The sequence below is a fragment of the Tupaia chinensis genome, unplaced genomic scaffold (genome assembly GCF_000334495.1).
Source record: "Tupaia chinensis unplaced genomic scaffold, TupChi_1.0 Scaffold000523_1, whole genome shotgun sequence".
Classification (NCBI taxonomy): Eukaryota; Metazoa; Chordata; class Mammalia; order Scandentia; family Tupaiidae; genus Tupaia; species Tupaia belangeri.
In genome coordinates, this window is record NW_006160036.1 from 108108 (window position 1) to 124496 (window position 16389).

The 16389-nt window shown below is 46.1% G+C and overlaps 1 protein-coding gene across 3 annotated transcripts in view; it reads left to right on the plus strand.

The window, feature by feature from the left end:
- The first annotated feature begins 906 nt into the window (after nucleotides 1–906).
- PSKH1 (protein serine kinase H1) overlaps nucleotides 907–16389 on the plus strand; it is a 33279-nt gene continuing 17796 nt past the window's right edge. For all 3 annotated transcript variants that reach the window (XR_335747.3, XR_003550772.1, XM_006156882.2), the window contains exons 1-2: nucleotides 907–996; nucleotides 11637–12663. Coding sequence is in view for 1 of the 3 variants with exons in the window: in XM_006156882.2 (XP_006156944.1) it covers nucleotides 11707–12663 (957 nt within the window). In the remaining 2 variants the exon portion in view is untranslated. The remainder of the gene's footprint in view (nucleotides 997–11636; nucleotides 12664–16389) is intronic.

The window sequence follows — 16389 nt, forward strand, 5'->3', positions numbered from 1 at the left end:
CAGTTGCCTCTCATTTCAGGTTTGCCTGATACCTGCAACAGAATGGCTCTGAAGATACTGGTGTCTGGGGCATCTTGGTGCATCTTGGGCATCCATCATGGGTGCTGGAATTTTTTGTCAATAATGGAGTTAGGTGGATCACACTTGGTTTAACTTTCTGTTTTGCTTTATAAGTGTGAGCATGTTATATGGGGAACTTTGAACCTCTGGAGTTTTCCAGCTGTGACAGGAATGAGTCATAGGTGTGCTAAAGTATTGACCCTTAAGCTTCAGGATAGCTGAGAACAGCTGTCTCCATTGACTCCAGGGGTGTTATACAATAGTATCACTCTCTGTGTATATCTTGGCATGGGAGAATTTTTTTTTTTTTTTTTTAAGAAGTACAGCCTTAACAGAAGGGAATCAATTCTATTTGTTGAGGGTTGAAGTGGGTCTTATTTGTTTGAACTTCCTTTCCTTCCAGGAATCTTACTTAGTATTAACTGGTTTTGTTGGTTGGCTAGGTCTTTACTGAGCTAATTCGTGGTACAGTCTTCTGTTGCCATGGTATTTGATGTGATGCTAAAGTAGAAAATGTGATGTTTCATTTCCTGGGAGAAAATATCTCAGAGGGATCCTTCCCAGACCACCAGTCTTGAAAGTGGCCTTGGGCCAGCAGTTGGTGTGGTAGTTGGGGTGCTGGATAACTATATGGCCGACCACAGTTCAAGTTGTGGACCTGGCAGCTTGAAAATCATGCCAGGGGTGTGTGTGTGTGTGTGTGTGTGTGTGTGTGTGTGCGTGCGCGTGCGCGCGCACCTTAAATCCCAAGAGAATGGAGGAGAAGGGATTGCAGCTTGACTATCCCCCCAGGAGGTGATTTCTAACTTTCTCCCTCTCTCTCTCTGTCACTCTCTCTCCAGTGAGTGCACGTGCCCTATAGCAAATAAAGGTATCTCTCAGAGCCGTGGATCAGAATAATGACCAAGGAAGAGACTCTTTGCAGAACATCTGGCTGTAAGTTCCTTGAGTGCAGCAAGTATGGCTGGCTGCTTTTTGTTTGTCACAGCCTTGGCAGAGTTCCTAGCCCACAGCAGAAGCTTAGTAAATATAACTAGGTTGATTGTCGGGAGTTTGGAAAAAGAATTTCAGTACATTGTCAGGGTCTGTATTTCTGATGGTGGATTAGACAGTGGATAGGATGTCTTAGATGGGATTGGGGATCATGACAAAAGAAGGACTTCTCTTCCTCTCATCCCTAAGGAAGGGATTTTTGTCCTGTCAGCTGTTAATATGTAGAGTAGTGATGTCCCACTGGAGTCCTTGAGAAGTGGGGTCCTGAGTTACTATTTCTTACACAGTAGCTAAGTACTGTGCATTGGGAACTAGATCCCATATGGCTGACTGCATTTTGAATCCTAGCTTCTGATGGCTTAAAGAAAACAAAAGCAAAAACTCATGTTGGCCCAGCAGATGGCATGGTGGTTAAGGGCGCTGGACTCCCACATGGCCAACCACAGTTCAAGTCCCAGACCTGGCGGCTTGCTTTCTCACTTTCTCTCTCTCCCTCCCTCTGATCAAATTAAAATAAATGAAGAAAGAAAGAAAGAATAAAATATTAAAAGCAAAACAAAACAAACCATGTTGGGCCCATTGGGCCCATATGCATGTGTGCACAGAATTCTGACAGGATGGAGAAATGGAGAAAAATGGATTACAGTGTGATTATACCCCACTGGGGGGAGGGTAGGCTCTCCCTCTCTCTGTCTCTTTCTCTCTGGCAAGCATATGCACCCTCTGGGAATGAAAAAAAAGGTAAAACATTACAAGAGTGAATAATTCACAAAATATCTTTAGACACAAGCACTGTATATAATAATTTGTTTTATATTTTTTCAGCTTTTTTTTTTTTAAGAGAGATTTTTGCTATAGGGCGCATGCACTCACCAGAGAGACAGAAAGTGAGAAATCATCCCCCCAGAGGGTGATGGCCACACTGCAGTCCCTTCTTCTCTGTTCTGTTGAGATCCTGGTCACGCATGTATAAGCACCTGGCATGAGTTCTAAGTCACCAGGTCCAGGACTTGAACTGTGGTTGACTACTTGGGAGTCCAGCAGTGCAACCATTATGCCACCTGTTGATCCCCCAGCTTTTCATTTTATGCTTGCATTAGTATATATAGTTTTACAGTACTTTTTTTTTTTTTTGGAGAGATTTTCACTGTAGTGCGCGTGCGCTCGCCAAACAGACAGAGAGAGACATAGAGACAGAAAGCGAGAAATCACCCCCCAGGGGGGATGGCCATGCCGCAATCCCTTCTCCTCTATTGTCCTCTCGGGATCTTGGGCACACACGCACATACAACCGGCATGAATTTAAGCCACTGGGTCTGGAACTAGAACCACACTGGCTACATGGGAGTCTAGTGACATAGCCATTACACCAACTGTAGGTCCCTACAGTACATATTTTTTAAATAATTTTTTATTTACTTAATTCTATTTGTTGTTATTATTGTTATTTTTTAATTTGACCAGAGAGAGACAGAAAGAGAGAGAGAAAGGGAAAGCAAGAAAGCAAACTGCCAGGTCTGGTACTCGAACCATGGTCGGCCATGTGGAAATCCAGTGACCCTACTAACTACCATGCCACCTGCTGGTCTCCAATGCATGTTTTTGGAGAGGTTTTTGCTATAGGGTGTGTGCGCTTGCCAGAAAGACAGAGAGACAGAAAGCGAGAAATCACCCCTCCAGGGTAGCCTCACGCTGTCCTTTGAAAATGTCTGAGTTCCTGGAATTGTTGACTTACAACAAATAGAAACTCAAGAGCCACACCACGTTTCATTCATTTTTTTTTAAAAAAGAACTACTTATTAATTTTATCTATTCATTCATTTATTTTAATTTGACCAGAGAGAGAGAGCGAGAAAGTGAGAAAGCAAGCTACCAGTTCTGGGACTAAAACTGTGGTTGGCCATGTGGGAGTGTCCAGTGCTTTAACCACCATGGTACCCCCTTGTCCCCGTTTGTTTTTTCCCAAGAATTACTTATTTTTTGGGGCAGGTGGCGTGGTAGTTAAGGGCACTGGACTCCTACATGGCCGACTGTGAGTCTCAGACCTGGCAGCTTGCTTTCTCACTTTCCCTCTCTCTCTCTTGTTCTGTTTCAGTCTGGTCTATTTAAAATAAGTAAATAAATAAACTTAAATAAAAATAGTTCTTTAAAAAGAAATAGAATGATTTATTTTGGGACCAGCAGATGATGTAATGGTTACATTGCTGGACTCCCATGTGGTCAACCACAGTTCAGATTCTGAACCTGATGTCTTAAAACTCACACCAGGTGTGTGTGTGTGTGCAGGTCCAAGATCCTGAGAGGAGAATGGAGGAGAAGGAATTGCGTCATGGCCATCCTCATGGGGAGTGATTTTTCACTTTCAGTCTCTCTGTCTCTGTCTGCCTGGCGAGTGCACATGCCCTATAACAAAAATATCTCTCTCTCAAAAAAAGGAATTATTTATTTGTTATTTTTATTAATTTTTAAATTTTAACTAGAGAGTAAGAGAGAAAGGGAAAGTGAGAAAGCAAGCCGCTAGGTCCAGGACTCGAACCGCAATTGCCCATGTGGAAGTCCAACACACCAACCATTATGCCACCTGCTGGCCCCTTCATTCATTGTTAACAAATACTGAATGCTTGTCCTGAGCTCAGTGCTTTGCAAGGTACCAAGGGAGTTCTGGAAAGCTGAGACGTGTCCCCTTTCATCAAGAGACTGACAGCTGTAATGATCAATGATAGTCTAGAGAGCAGTGAGCAGGATGACCCAGAGTGTGACTGGAATGGAGGTTTCAGAAAAGGGCCCCAGGAAAGCTTTGTTGATCCACAACTCAGTATTATGGGGAAGGACTGATGCCTTGACTTGGTGAGTCCAAACTCTGCTGAGCCTCAGGCCCTGGGAGTCTTTCCTACCAGGTAGAAGGAGCTCTGGATGGAGTATTCAGGAGATATGGGTCCATGCTTGTCCACTACTATCTCAGTGAATTTAGACAAGTTTCTTTATATTTTCAGGCCTGTCATTTCTTTCTTTTTTAAAATTATATATTTATTTATTGTTTTTTAATTTGTCACAGGGCACATGTGCTTACCAGAGAGAAACAGAGAGAGCAAGTGAGAGAGAGGGGTGAAAGTGAGAAAACAAGTCACCAGGTCAGGGATCAAACTGATCAGCCATGTGGGAGTCTTGCATCCCAACCACCAGGCTAGCAGGTTTGTCATTTCTATAGAGTGTCAGGACAGTAGTGCTAAATAAATGTCATACCTATTGCCATACTGTCTAATGTACTTGCTTTCCTTGAGGGTGCTTTAGGTCAGGCTAGGAGCTTAAAGGTATGGAGGCAGACTCTAGAGTCGAGTCGAGTACTTTCTGCAAGATGTGTTAGGGTCAGTGACTTGTTAAAACTGGCGTAGTTTGACCCTCTGGGAGGTCTCTCTGAGTCTTCCTCATTCATCCTCACTTATCCTGGTCACAGTGCTGGTTTTTTTTTTTTTTTTTTTTTTAATTTTTGGAGAGGTTTTTGCCATAGGGCACATGCACTTGCCAGAAAGACAGAGAGAGACAGAAAGTGAGAAATCACCTCCCAGGTGGGATGGCCATGCCACAATCCCTTCTCCTCCATTTTCCTCTTGGGATCTTGGGCACGCGCACACACACACACTCGCGCGCACCTGGTGTGAGTTTTAAGTCACCAGGTCTGGGGCTTGAACCATGATTGATCGACTACATGGGAGTCCAGCAACATAGCTATTGTGCCAACTGCTGGTCCCAGCAATGCTGTTTATACACTAACAAGCTGGGAGCAGGAAAAGGTTCTGCCCTCCCTCCTAGGAGGTTGTTTTTTTTTTTTTTTTTTTTTTTAATTTTTAACTTTATTTTTTTTTTTTATTCAATCCCTTCTCCTCCATTTTCCTCTTGGGATCTTGGGCACGCGCACACACACACACTCGCGCGCACCTGGTGTGAGTTTTAAGTCACCAGGTCTGGGGCTTGAACCATGATTGATCGACTACATGGGAGTCCAGCAACATAGCTATTGTGCCAACTGCTGGTCCCAGCAATGCTGTTTATACACTAACAAGCTGGGAGCAGGAAAAGGTTCTGCCCTCCCTCCTAGGAGGTTGTTTTTTTTTTTTTTTTTTCATGACTTTTTAACATTATTTTATTTATTTATTTTAATTTGACCAGAGAGGGATAGAATGAGAGAAAGTGGGAAAGCAAGCCACCAGGTCCGAGACTCGAACTGCAGTTGGCCATGTGGGAGTCCAGTGTCCTTAACTACCATGCCACCTTCTGGCCTCCTCCTAGGAGTTTTACCAGTCATGTCCCCTGCCCCTGTGTCTGCATTTTCTTCTAATTGATGTGGAGAGAGCGCTTAACAGACTTGATTGGAGTGTGGAGCTTTAGTCTGTGCCCTGACTCCCTAGAGCCAGCACCCTCTCTCCTCTACTTTCAGTCTGCAGTTTGGATCCTAGAGAACCAGTATCAGCCTGGGACCAGCAGTTGGCATAGTGGTTATATTGCTGGATTCCTATGTAGTTGACCTCAATTCAAGTCCTAGACCGGGTGGCTTAAACTCATGCCAGGTGCGTGTGCATGTGTGCCCAAGATCCCAAGAAGAGAATGGAGGAGAAGGGATTGTGGCGTGGCCATCCCCCCTGGGGAGTGATTTCTTGTTTTCTGTCTCTCTCTGTCTTTCTGGTGAGGGTACATGCCCTATGGCAAAAACCTCTCCCCAAAAAAAGAGAGAACCAGCATCAACCTGACTTGGAAGAGTTTCTAATCAGCACGAATGTGAGAGAAACTGTGTCCCAGGAAGAAAGGAGGAAAGTCAGAGGGGGAAATCCTTGGCTCTCTTATTGCTGACTTCAGTCCTTCTGTAGGCTTTGTTTGTTGAAAGTGAAAAGTCAGGCCTTTTCTTTTGTAAACCTTACTTTTTCTCATTATGACCAGGCTGCTGTACATATTTAAACAAAAAGACACTGTGCATCTGCCTGGAGATAGCTTTTTGTGAATCTGCTTTCTCTCTCTCTCTCTCTCTCTCTTTGATTGTCATAGTGTGTGTACTTTCTCGAGAGAGACTTGGGGTGGGGGGAGATAGAAAGCAACTTTTAGTAGTGCATGATCATGCTTCAGTCTTTCTTCATTTCTCCATCCTGTTGGGATTTTGGACATGCACACACATGTGCTTGGTGTGTTTTTCAAGTCACTGGAACTAAGATTTGAACCACAGTTGATCATGTGGGATCCAGTTCCCTTAACATCTAAGCCACGGGACTGACCCTAGGCTTCTGCCTTCTCAACAGAAGTGACATCTGAGTGACTGTGCTAGGTCTCCTTGTATAGTTTGTCTTCCCTATGAATGGTGGTAGATGTTGCTTACCTGGTCTTAGGGACCAGGGGTCAAGCCTAAGGAATACTGGTCCAAGAGCTGTCCTTTTTCTGCACTTCAGTTCTTATTGCATTGAGGGTTTATATTTTTCCTGAAGGAAGAAATGGACCTGCAAAATTCCAAAGTCCATAGTTCTGATCTTTGACCTCTGTGAAAAGGAACCTCATTTCTAAATAATTTTGTTTAAACATTATTTCCTAAGTTGGCATGTGGGGCCTGGGCATTCTGGTGAGAACTGTAGCAAATCCGAAGAGCCTTGTACTGGTGGAGGAATCTTTTTCTATGTGGAAAGATAAATTTCATTCTGTTGTGAATCATATCAACATACTGATTAAAACCTGAACCCTTAAGGCCAGCAGGTGGTGTAGTGGTTAAGGCACTGGACTGCCACATGGCTGACTTGGTTTTCTAGTCCCAGACCTGGTGGCTTGAAAGCCACACTGGGCAAACGTGTGTGCCCAAAATTGCAAGAGAATGGAGGAGAACAGATTGCAATGGGGCCATCTCCCGGGGCATGATTTCTCACTTTTTCTCTCACTGTCTTTCTCTGTCTCCATCAAATGCATGTGCCATATAGGAAGAGGGAAATAAAAAGAAAAAGAAAAACCGGGACCAGCAGATAGTATAGTGGTTACATTGCTGAACTTCCACATGGTCCAGGTTCAAGTCCCAGACCCTGTGGCTTGAAACTTAAGCCAGGCACGTATGTGTGCATGCCCAAGATCCCGAGAAGAGAATGAAGAAGGGATTGTGATGTGGCCATTCCCCTTGGGGGTGATTTCTCATTTATCCGTTTGTCTGTCTCTCGCTCTTAGTCCAGCGCATGTACTCTAAGGCAAAAACCTCTACCAAAACAAAACAAAACAAAACTCTGAACTCTTAATCTGTGGTGTCCAGGCTCTTACCCCCATACTTTTTTAAAACTTTGCAAAAGGGTGTGTGCACTCACTGGAGAGGTGGTACGAAGCACCCTCCATGGTGAATGGTCACATTACACACCCTTCTCCTCCATTTCTTCCTCTGTTTGTGATTCTGAGCACACAGGCACGCATACTTGGTGTGTTTTTATTTCTTATTTTTTCTTTTTTTAAAAAAACTGACTTTTAAAAATTTAACTTTATTTATTTATTTATTTTTAATTTGACTAGAGAGGGAAAGAGGAGAGAGAGAAAGTGAGAAAGCAAGCCACCAGGTCTGGTACTCAAACCATGGTCGGCCATGTGAGGGTCCAGCACCCTTAACCACCAGGCCACCTGCCGACCCCCCCTTTTTTTTAAAGAATTATTTTATTTATCTTTATTTTACTTATTTATTTTAATAAATAAGAGAGGGAGAGAGAGAGAGAGAGAGAAAGTGAGAAAGCAAGCCACCAGGTCCGTGACTCAAATCACAGTGAGCCATGTGGGAGTCCAGTGCCCTTAACCACTACACCACCTGCTAGCCCCACCTGGTGTGTTTTCTGAGCTGCTGCGTCTAGGACTTGAACTATGCATTCATCCATGTGGGGTCCAGCCACCTTAACCATCATGCCATGGGGTGGCCTAAGAGAGAGAGAAAGACTCTGCAGGGTCTGGGGGATCTGGTCACACTCCAATCCTCTTTCTTCAGCCCTTCATTCTTTTGGAATCTGGGCCCTCATGTACATGCCCTGCATGTTTCAGGCTGACCAGACTGAGGATTCAAGCCATGGTCACCATGTAGGATCCAGCTTTTCTTAAATAGCATGTTACCACAGTGCCATGGAACCGGTTCCATATTCCTCCTTTTTATCTGGTGGATTTGTGGTAGTGATAAATTTGTTCCTTGAAAGAGTTGGCCGTATTACTCAGTATTCGCCTCACCATTAGGTCTTTGGTTCATTGTAATCTGATGGCCTTTGTGAGTTCTCTGTGACCCTCAGCCATAGGGAAACCTGCCTGGGTTTCCCTCTGCTGCCTTTGATGGATTGGTTGTTGGCTTTATAAAGGCCTGAGGAGATGTAAGCGTTGTCTCTTGGCCCCAAGTGCTACCCTTGGAAGTCCCTGACCACCTCTTTACAGACATCAGATTCTATATTCAGATACCCACAGAAGCTGTCTTATGGATGGATGTTCCACATGTACTACAACACATGCAAAACTGAGTTCTTCCCACTGCTTCCCAAACCTGCCCCTCTTGCTACACCCCGGCTCTTTGCCTAGGCGTTGAGGGACTGGGATGTCACCTTCACTGTTCCCTTTCTTCCCTTGTGTCCTGTCTCTAGCCACTGTCGGTTCTGCTGCTGATATCTCTTGATCTCACTCTAGGCATCACCCTCCCACTGGTCCTTTTAGTATACTTCAACCCTCTTCCAGTCCAACCTCATACTTCTTTCCTTTTTTTTTTAAAATTTTGCCAGAGGGTATGTGCATTTGCTGGCGAGAGACTGAGAGAGAGAGAAGGAAAGTGAGAAAACACTCCCCATGGGGAATGGTCACACCACAGTCCCTACTCCTTCATTTCTCTCTCCTATAAGGATTTTGGGCACACATGCACATGCTATGTGGTGAGTGTGTTTCTCAAGCTTCCGGGTCGGAATTTGAACTGTGCAATCGGCCATGTGAGATCTACCTGCCTTAAACACTGCACCTAGGCGGGCCCCAACCTCACATTTTTCCCTAAATACACACATCTAATTGCCTCTCTTTCCTCTAAACCCTCTGGTAGCTCTCTGTTCCCTAGAAAGGTCCTGGTCCTCACCATGACTTGTACTGTTCTCTGTAACTGGCTCCTGTTGGCCTTGTAGAACCTCATCTTCCCAGCCTGGTTTTGTAACTCCAAATGGCCCATCTCCAAGCACAGGTACTGCTGTGGCCTTCTGGGCCTTGGAGTCTGGTTCTCTCTGCCTGAAACACCGTTTCCACCTCTCCTCCCCTGACTCATTCATTCTTGCTTCAAGATTGAGTGTGGGGGTCACCTCCATCATGAGCTTTCCCCAACCCCTGTGTCACTCTACATATGTCTTTTATTTCTTGGGCTTACCATTTGCCATGCTATATGGAAATTTTATCTTTCTTTCATTTAGATTGAGTTTATTAAAACATTTCTATTATGTTTTATTGGTTTTTGTCCTTTAAAATATAACTTACATTGGGCCAGTGGGGGGTGTAGTGGTTTAGGTGGCTGAATTCTACATGGCTGACTACATGATTCAAGTCCCAGACCTGGTGGCTTGCAAGGCATGACAGGGCATGTGTGTGTGCATGTCCAAGATCCCAGGAGGAAAATGGAGAAGAAGGGATTGTGGCATGGCCATCTGCCCTGGGAGGTGCTTTCTCATTTTCTCTCTCTCTGTCTCCGTAGAATACATGCACCCTGTAACAAAATTTAAAAAAAAGAATTGTATGTGTGTGTGTGTGTGTGTTTGTGTATGTAGGTTTTATCTACATATACATATAAAACCTACATTGAACCATGTTTTATTCATTCCTATATCCATAGTATTTAGTAGACGTTCAATAAATTTCTGACCAAAATGAATCATTTTATTCCCAATTCTGTATGTATAATTAATAGGAAATTCTCAGTTTTCTTCAACCCATGGGGCCTCTGATAGAATTAGAGAAAGGCAGTCTGGGTAGAAAGGTGGTGAGCTCTGGAAAGCTTTAATAACTTCAGTACTTCACCTTATCTAGGGCCCTTCCAGCCCCCGAATACTAATGGTTCACAAATCTGTCTGGGGAGCAAATGCAGAGGGCTGCTGGATCCTCATCCCAAGGAAAGATGTCCTAATCTACATCTTGACTGAAGTAGGCTAGCTTAGCAGCTGCTTGATGGTGGTGGGTTAAAGCTTACCAAGCTCACTGAGGTTGGTTGCAGCCAGTTCTGGGCTTTGCATGGGATTCAGCTATCTGTGGTGAGCTGGGAAGTGATAGCCCCGGGACAGGGTCAAGATGGTACACTAGCAAAGTAGTAGGAAGCTGTCCAAGAAAGAGCAGGGTTAGGGCAGGGTTTGTTGTTTGTTGTAGGAGGCAACCACCTCTGTAGGAGACATAGTACCCATGAGGGGGACCTTGGAGGAGCAGCTTTCTGAGCCTGGTTGAGTGATGGTATTGGAGAAAGAGCCTCTACCACTCCACACCCCCGTCTCAGAAAAGATGAGTCAGAATAATAAGAGGAATCATTTTAACAATTTATGAAACTTGTGACTTCAACTAGGATAAGGGACCCAGACAGGGTAGAGAGGGGAGAGGACCTGTGACAGTTGAGCCTGGCAGATGTTCCTGCCCCCTTTAGGGCTAAGGAGCTCCATGAGCCTGAGACCCAGGGAGATGTAAGCCAAGGCCCTGGAGCTAGAACTCAGCCTTTTACCTAGATCTTCTATTGAGCTTGGACCCTGAGCACCTGGGAGCCAAAGCTCTCTTCACTTCTAGGGAACCATATTGGGATTCAGGTCTTCTTCCTTTTTATAATGTATTTCTTTCATGACAGGGAGACAGACAACAGACAACACCCCAGTGGGGTCCCAGAGTCATGATTCATTCCCAGCTTCAGCCAGCCCAGGGTCATAGGCACACATGTGCCTCTTGTACTAGGTCTTTGTATGTTTGTGGGTCAGCCTTGCAGAGTGTCACATTTTTACTGCTGTGCCACCATCTGGCCTCAAAGTTTTCAGTCTTTTTTTTTGGAGAGGATTTTGCTATAGGGTATGTGCGCTCGCCAGAAAGACAAGAGAGAGACAGAGAGATAGAAAACGAGAAATTGCCCCCAGGGGGAATGGCCACACCGCAATCCCTTCTCCTCCATTCTCCTCTTGGGATCTTGGGAATGCACGCACACGCACCCGGCATGAGTTTAAGCCACCAGGTCCGGGACTCGGACTGTGGTCGGCTACATGGGAGTTCAGCAACATAGCCATTACGCTAACTCCTGGTCCCTCGTTCTTTTTTTTTTTTTTTTTTAAGAGTCATTTATTTAATTCCACTTGTCATGATTATTTTTTAATTTGACCAGAGAGAGACAGAGATAGGGAAAGTGAGAAAGCAAGCTGCCAGGTCTAGGATTCAAACCGTGGCCAGCCGTGTGGGAATCCGGCACCTCTAACGTTACACCATGCCACCTGCTGGCTCCTGTTTTCAGTCTTAATCAGACTAGGTTGATTGAGAGAAAGTGGGAGGGGACAGGGGAGGATGGCTGGTTTCCCTTCGATGGTGTCCCTGGCTCTGCTGACTTGCATTCTCTTCCTTCTGCACAGGTGTAAACGGGGCACTGCCTGCAGAGCAGGTCCTGCCAGCCTCGCTGGAGAGGATGCCCCCGTGTCCGTGATGGGCTGTGGGACAAGCAAGGTCCTTCCCGAGCCGCCCAAGGATGTCCAGCTGGATCTGGTCAAGAAGGTAGAGCCCTTCAGTGGCACTAAGAATGATGTGTATAAGCACTTCATCACAGAGGTGGACAGTGTTGGCCTTCTCAAAGCCGGGTTCCCAGCAGCCAGTCAGTATGCACATCCCTGCTCTGGTACCCCCAATACTGGTCACACAGAGCCTCCCACAGAACCACCACGCAAGGCCAGAGTGACTAAATACAGGGCCAAATTCGATCCACGTGTAACAGCTAAGTACGATATCAAAGCCCTGATTGGTCGAGGCAGCTTCAGCCGAGTGGTACGAGTAGAGCACCGTGCAACTCGGCAGCCATATGCCATCAAGATGATTGAGACCAAGTACCGCGAGGGGCGGGAGGTGTGTGAGTCAGAGCTGCGTGTGCTGCGACGGGTGCGCCACGCCAACATCATCCAGCTGGTGGAAGTGTTTGAGACGCAGGAGCGTGTATACATGGTGATGGAGCTGGCCACTGGTGGAGAGCTCTTTGACCGCATCATCGCCAAGGGCTCCTTCACTGAGCGGGATGCCACCAGGGTGCTGCAGATGGTGCTGGATGGCGTCCGGTATCTGCACGCACTGGGCATCACGCACCGAGACCTTAAGCCTGAGAATCTGCTCTACTACCACCCAGGCACTGACTCCAAGATCATCATCACCGACTTTGGCCTGGCCAGTGCTCGCAAGAAGGGTGATGATTGCCTGATGAAGACCACCTGTGGCACGCCCGAGTACATTGCCCCCGAGGTCCTGGTCCGCAAGCCCTACACCAACTCAGTGGACATGTGGGCGCTGGGCGTCATTGCCTACATCCTGCTCAGTGGCACCATGCCCTTTGAGGATGACAACCGCACCCGGCTGTACCGGCAGATCCTCAGGGGCAAGTACAGTTACTCGGGGGAGGTGAGTCTGTCCTGTCTCAGGGATGTTGGAGAGGTTCCCAGGTGGGATGGGGGTATATCTTGAGCTTTCAGTCAGAGGGACAAGCTCTGAGGGCCATGGTTGTGAGAGCCAGGAAGGTAATGGCAAAATGACAAAAGCGTAGTGTCTGAGTTCCCCCAAAAGTGGACCTGAGACAATGACCTGGGGACAAAGAGTTTATTTGAGTAACCACAGTTTATTCGAGTAACCACAGTTTATTCTATTAACCACAGTGAAGGGATAGGGAAAGTGAGTTAGGAAAGGGAGAAAGCTAATAGAAGCCATATCAAGGAGTAGACTGCTACTGTGAGCTCTTAGAACTCTGCTCACTGAGGGTCTTGTGAATAATCATGTGGAATATGCCTTGGAATTATACCACAGGGAGATGGGCCTTTTTTAAAAAATAATAATAATAATAATAATTTTGTCTGTTTGCTTGTTTATTTATTTATTGTTGACCAGAGAGAGAGAGAGGGAAAGTGAGAAAGCAAGCTTCCAGGTCTAGGACTCGAACCATGGTTAACCATGTGGGAATCCAGAACCTTAACCACCATGGCCAGCCCCCTGGAAGGTGTGGTTTTTTTTTTTTGTTTGTTTCTTTTTTTTTTTTTTGGAGAGGTTTTTGCTATAGGGTGCATGTACTTGCCAGAAAGAGAGAGAGAGACAGACAGACAGAAAGCGAGAAATCACCCCCCGGGGGGGATGGCCACAGCAGTCCCTTCTCCAGTCTCCTCTCGGGATCTTAGGCATATATGCGCACACGCCTGGCATGAGTTTAAGCCTCTGGGTCCGGGACTTGAACCATGATTGACTACGTGGGAGTCCAGCAACGTAGCCATTACGCCAACTGCTGGTCTCTAGAAGGTGGGGTTGTTTTTTAATTCACTGATTTCTGTACCTCACAGGCTGAGAATTTCTTTGGGGGTATTAGTCCTGGTATGTTCAGGTTCTCAACTGCCGGCTAGTGCTAGAGAAAGTCCATAGGGAGAGAAGCAGAGAGATGCAGGTACTGGCAGTGGGAGGTTGCCACCAGGCACAGGAGCAGTCCACTGTAGCTGCAGGTGAGCTTGAGTGGCTGAGAGACATGGCCCCGACCCCCACAGCATCTGCTCCGTGGGGCCCCAGGCAGCTGGAATGAACTTGCTTTCTCTTAAGGACCATTTCTGTTCAGTTTTGCCATGTGACAATAAGGACCCCATATAGCCAGATCTTCCAGTTTTTGAAAGTGATGCTAGAAAATATCTTAAAATGTTGGAATGTAATTCACATATTCAAGCAACACCTTGTGTTGCTCAAGAGATGCTGACAGAGAAAAGACTTTTTAAAAGTCTGCAGGTTTGCCTAAGAGTTTCTGCTTCTGGCAGTTGTTGATTAGGCAGTTTATCTAATTGCAGTTTGCACAGTCTTGCTAACTGGCTATTAATTATCTGAGGATGGGAGAAGGACAAATGAATGGAGTGGAGAATGGACTTGGGCTTTCTCATCCTACCATAGCCAAAAGACTGGGTCCTGAAATTCTGCTTCCTGTTCTGCAAAATCATGGGGCATTTGTGTGGGTCTCCCAGTTGTGTGTGTGTGTATGTGTAGGAGGGTACTGACCAACCTTTGTCCTATTGCCCTTTACTTGGAGCTGAAATCATCAGTTCTCAGTCCCAGAGTCAAATGGGCCCTGGTGACACTAGTATGTTACCAGGAGCTTGGCTAAGTGGAAGAACAGATCTTACCACCCTCTTTGGAGAGCTGTGGGTTGAGAGGGATTTGTCTGGGGGGTGTTTTCTGGAGTTCTTATCACGAGATCTGGCTCTTGCAGCTGGAGACCTATCTGATTTTTTATTCTGCTGATTCTGCTTATCCAAAAATGCACCTAGGGAAAATGCAAGAGATGGGGAGGCCTGTCTCCATCCCCCTGAAGCTTGAGATAGCCTGGAAGGACAGAACTAGAATAGGAAATGGCCACAGGATAAACCCTCATTGGCAGGCACATGCCGGTGCTGGGATTCACATAGAGCCACTGGGCCTGAGCAGTGTAGAACATGGGCTGTGGGGCTCGGGGCAGGCAGCTGTCCCTCTTCTCCCCCTTCTTTGTTCAAGCCATCTGTCCTAAACTGTGGGATGGGCATTTGCCCTTATGAAGGCCATCTGAGTGAGCAAGGCTCTGCCACAAAAACCCAAGTGACAGCAGGCTGTATCGAGGAGAGTGTTGCCCTGCCAATGAAGGACCTCCCACGCTGAGTTTAGTAAGGTTTGGAGGTGTGTGTTTCCTACCGGGAGTAAGCCTGCAGTGCTTGGTAAATTTCTAGGAGCATTGTTCTTGTCTCTTACCCCCCCCCTTTTTTTTTTTTTAAGAATTATTTTTTATTTATTTACTTATTTAAATTTTACCAGCGAGGAAGAGAAAGAGAAGGAAAGTGAGAAAGCAAGCACCCAGGTCCAGGACTCAAACTATGGTCGGCCATGTGGGAGTCCAGTGCATTTAACCTCTCTACACCACCTGCTGACTCTGCACCCACATTTTCTTTTAAGAATTATTTTATTTAATTTTATTGATTATTATTTTCCTTTTTTTTTTTTTTTTTTCAAAGAGAGATTTTTACTACAAGGCATGCACACTCACTGGAAAGACAGAGAGAGATAGACAGAAAGTGAGAAATCAGTCCCTGGGTGGGGGGGATGGCCACACCACAATCCCTTCTCCTTCACTCTCCTCTTAGGATCTTAGGCATGCACACACACGTGCGTGGCATGAGTTTAAGCCACCAAGTCTGGGACTCGAACTGTGGTCAGTTATGTAGGAGTCCAGTGACATAACTATTATGCCATCTGCTGACCCCTTTATTTTCCATTTTGATGGAGGGCGGGTGGAGAGGGAGAGAGAGAGGAAAAGTGAGAAAGCAAGCCACCAGGTCCTACTTGAACTGTGGTTGACCATGTGGGAATCCAGAGCCTTTAACCACCACACCACCAGGTACCAGCAGTTGATGTAATGGCTATGTTGTTGGACTCTCATATAGTCGACTGTGGTTTGAGTCCCGGACCCGGTGGCTTAAACTTGCGCCGGGCACGTGTGCATGCGTACTCAGGATCCCAAGAGGAGAATGGAAGAGAAGGGATTGCTGCTTGGCCATCCCCTCTGGGGGATCATTTCTCGTTTCCTGTCTCTCTGTCTTTCTGGCAAGCACACATGTCCTATAACAAGAACCTCTCAAAAGAAACCCTGCTGGCCCCCCTCTTGCCCACTTATAGTGGTGTCTCCTGTCCACCAGTCGTGTCTGGTGTACTTGTTCCCTGAGGGCTTCGTCCATGCAGCCCCTCTCGTTTTCAGGGACTGGAATAGAAGTCTTCCGGGCAGGGGGCCAGCAGGTGGCCTGGTGGTTGAGGCACTGGACTCCCTCATGGCCGATCATGGTTCAAGTCCCAAACCTGACAGTTTGCTTACTCGCTCTCCCTTTCTTTCTGTCTGTCTCTCTCTAGTTAAAATTGAAAAATTTGGGGCCAGCAAGTGTTTCTTTTGAGAGGTTTTTGTTATAGTGGTAGTTTTGTGGTAGTTAAGGGTGTTGGACTCCCACCTGGCCAGTGGCAGTTCAAGTCCTTGTTCAAGTCCTTGATCAGGTGGCTTGCTTTCTCCCTTTGCCTCTCTCTCTCACTCTGTCCCCTCTCTGGTCAAATTAAAATAAGTAAATGAATAAAGTTACATAAAATAATTATTTT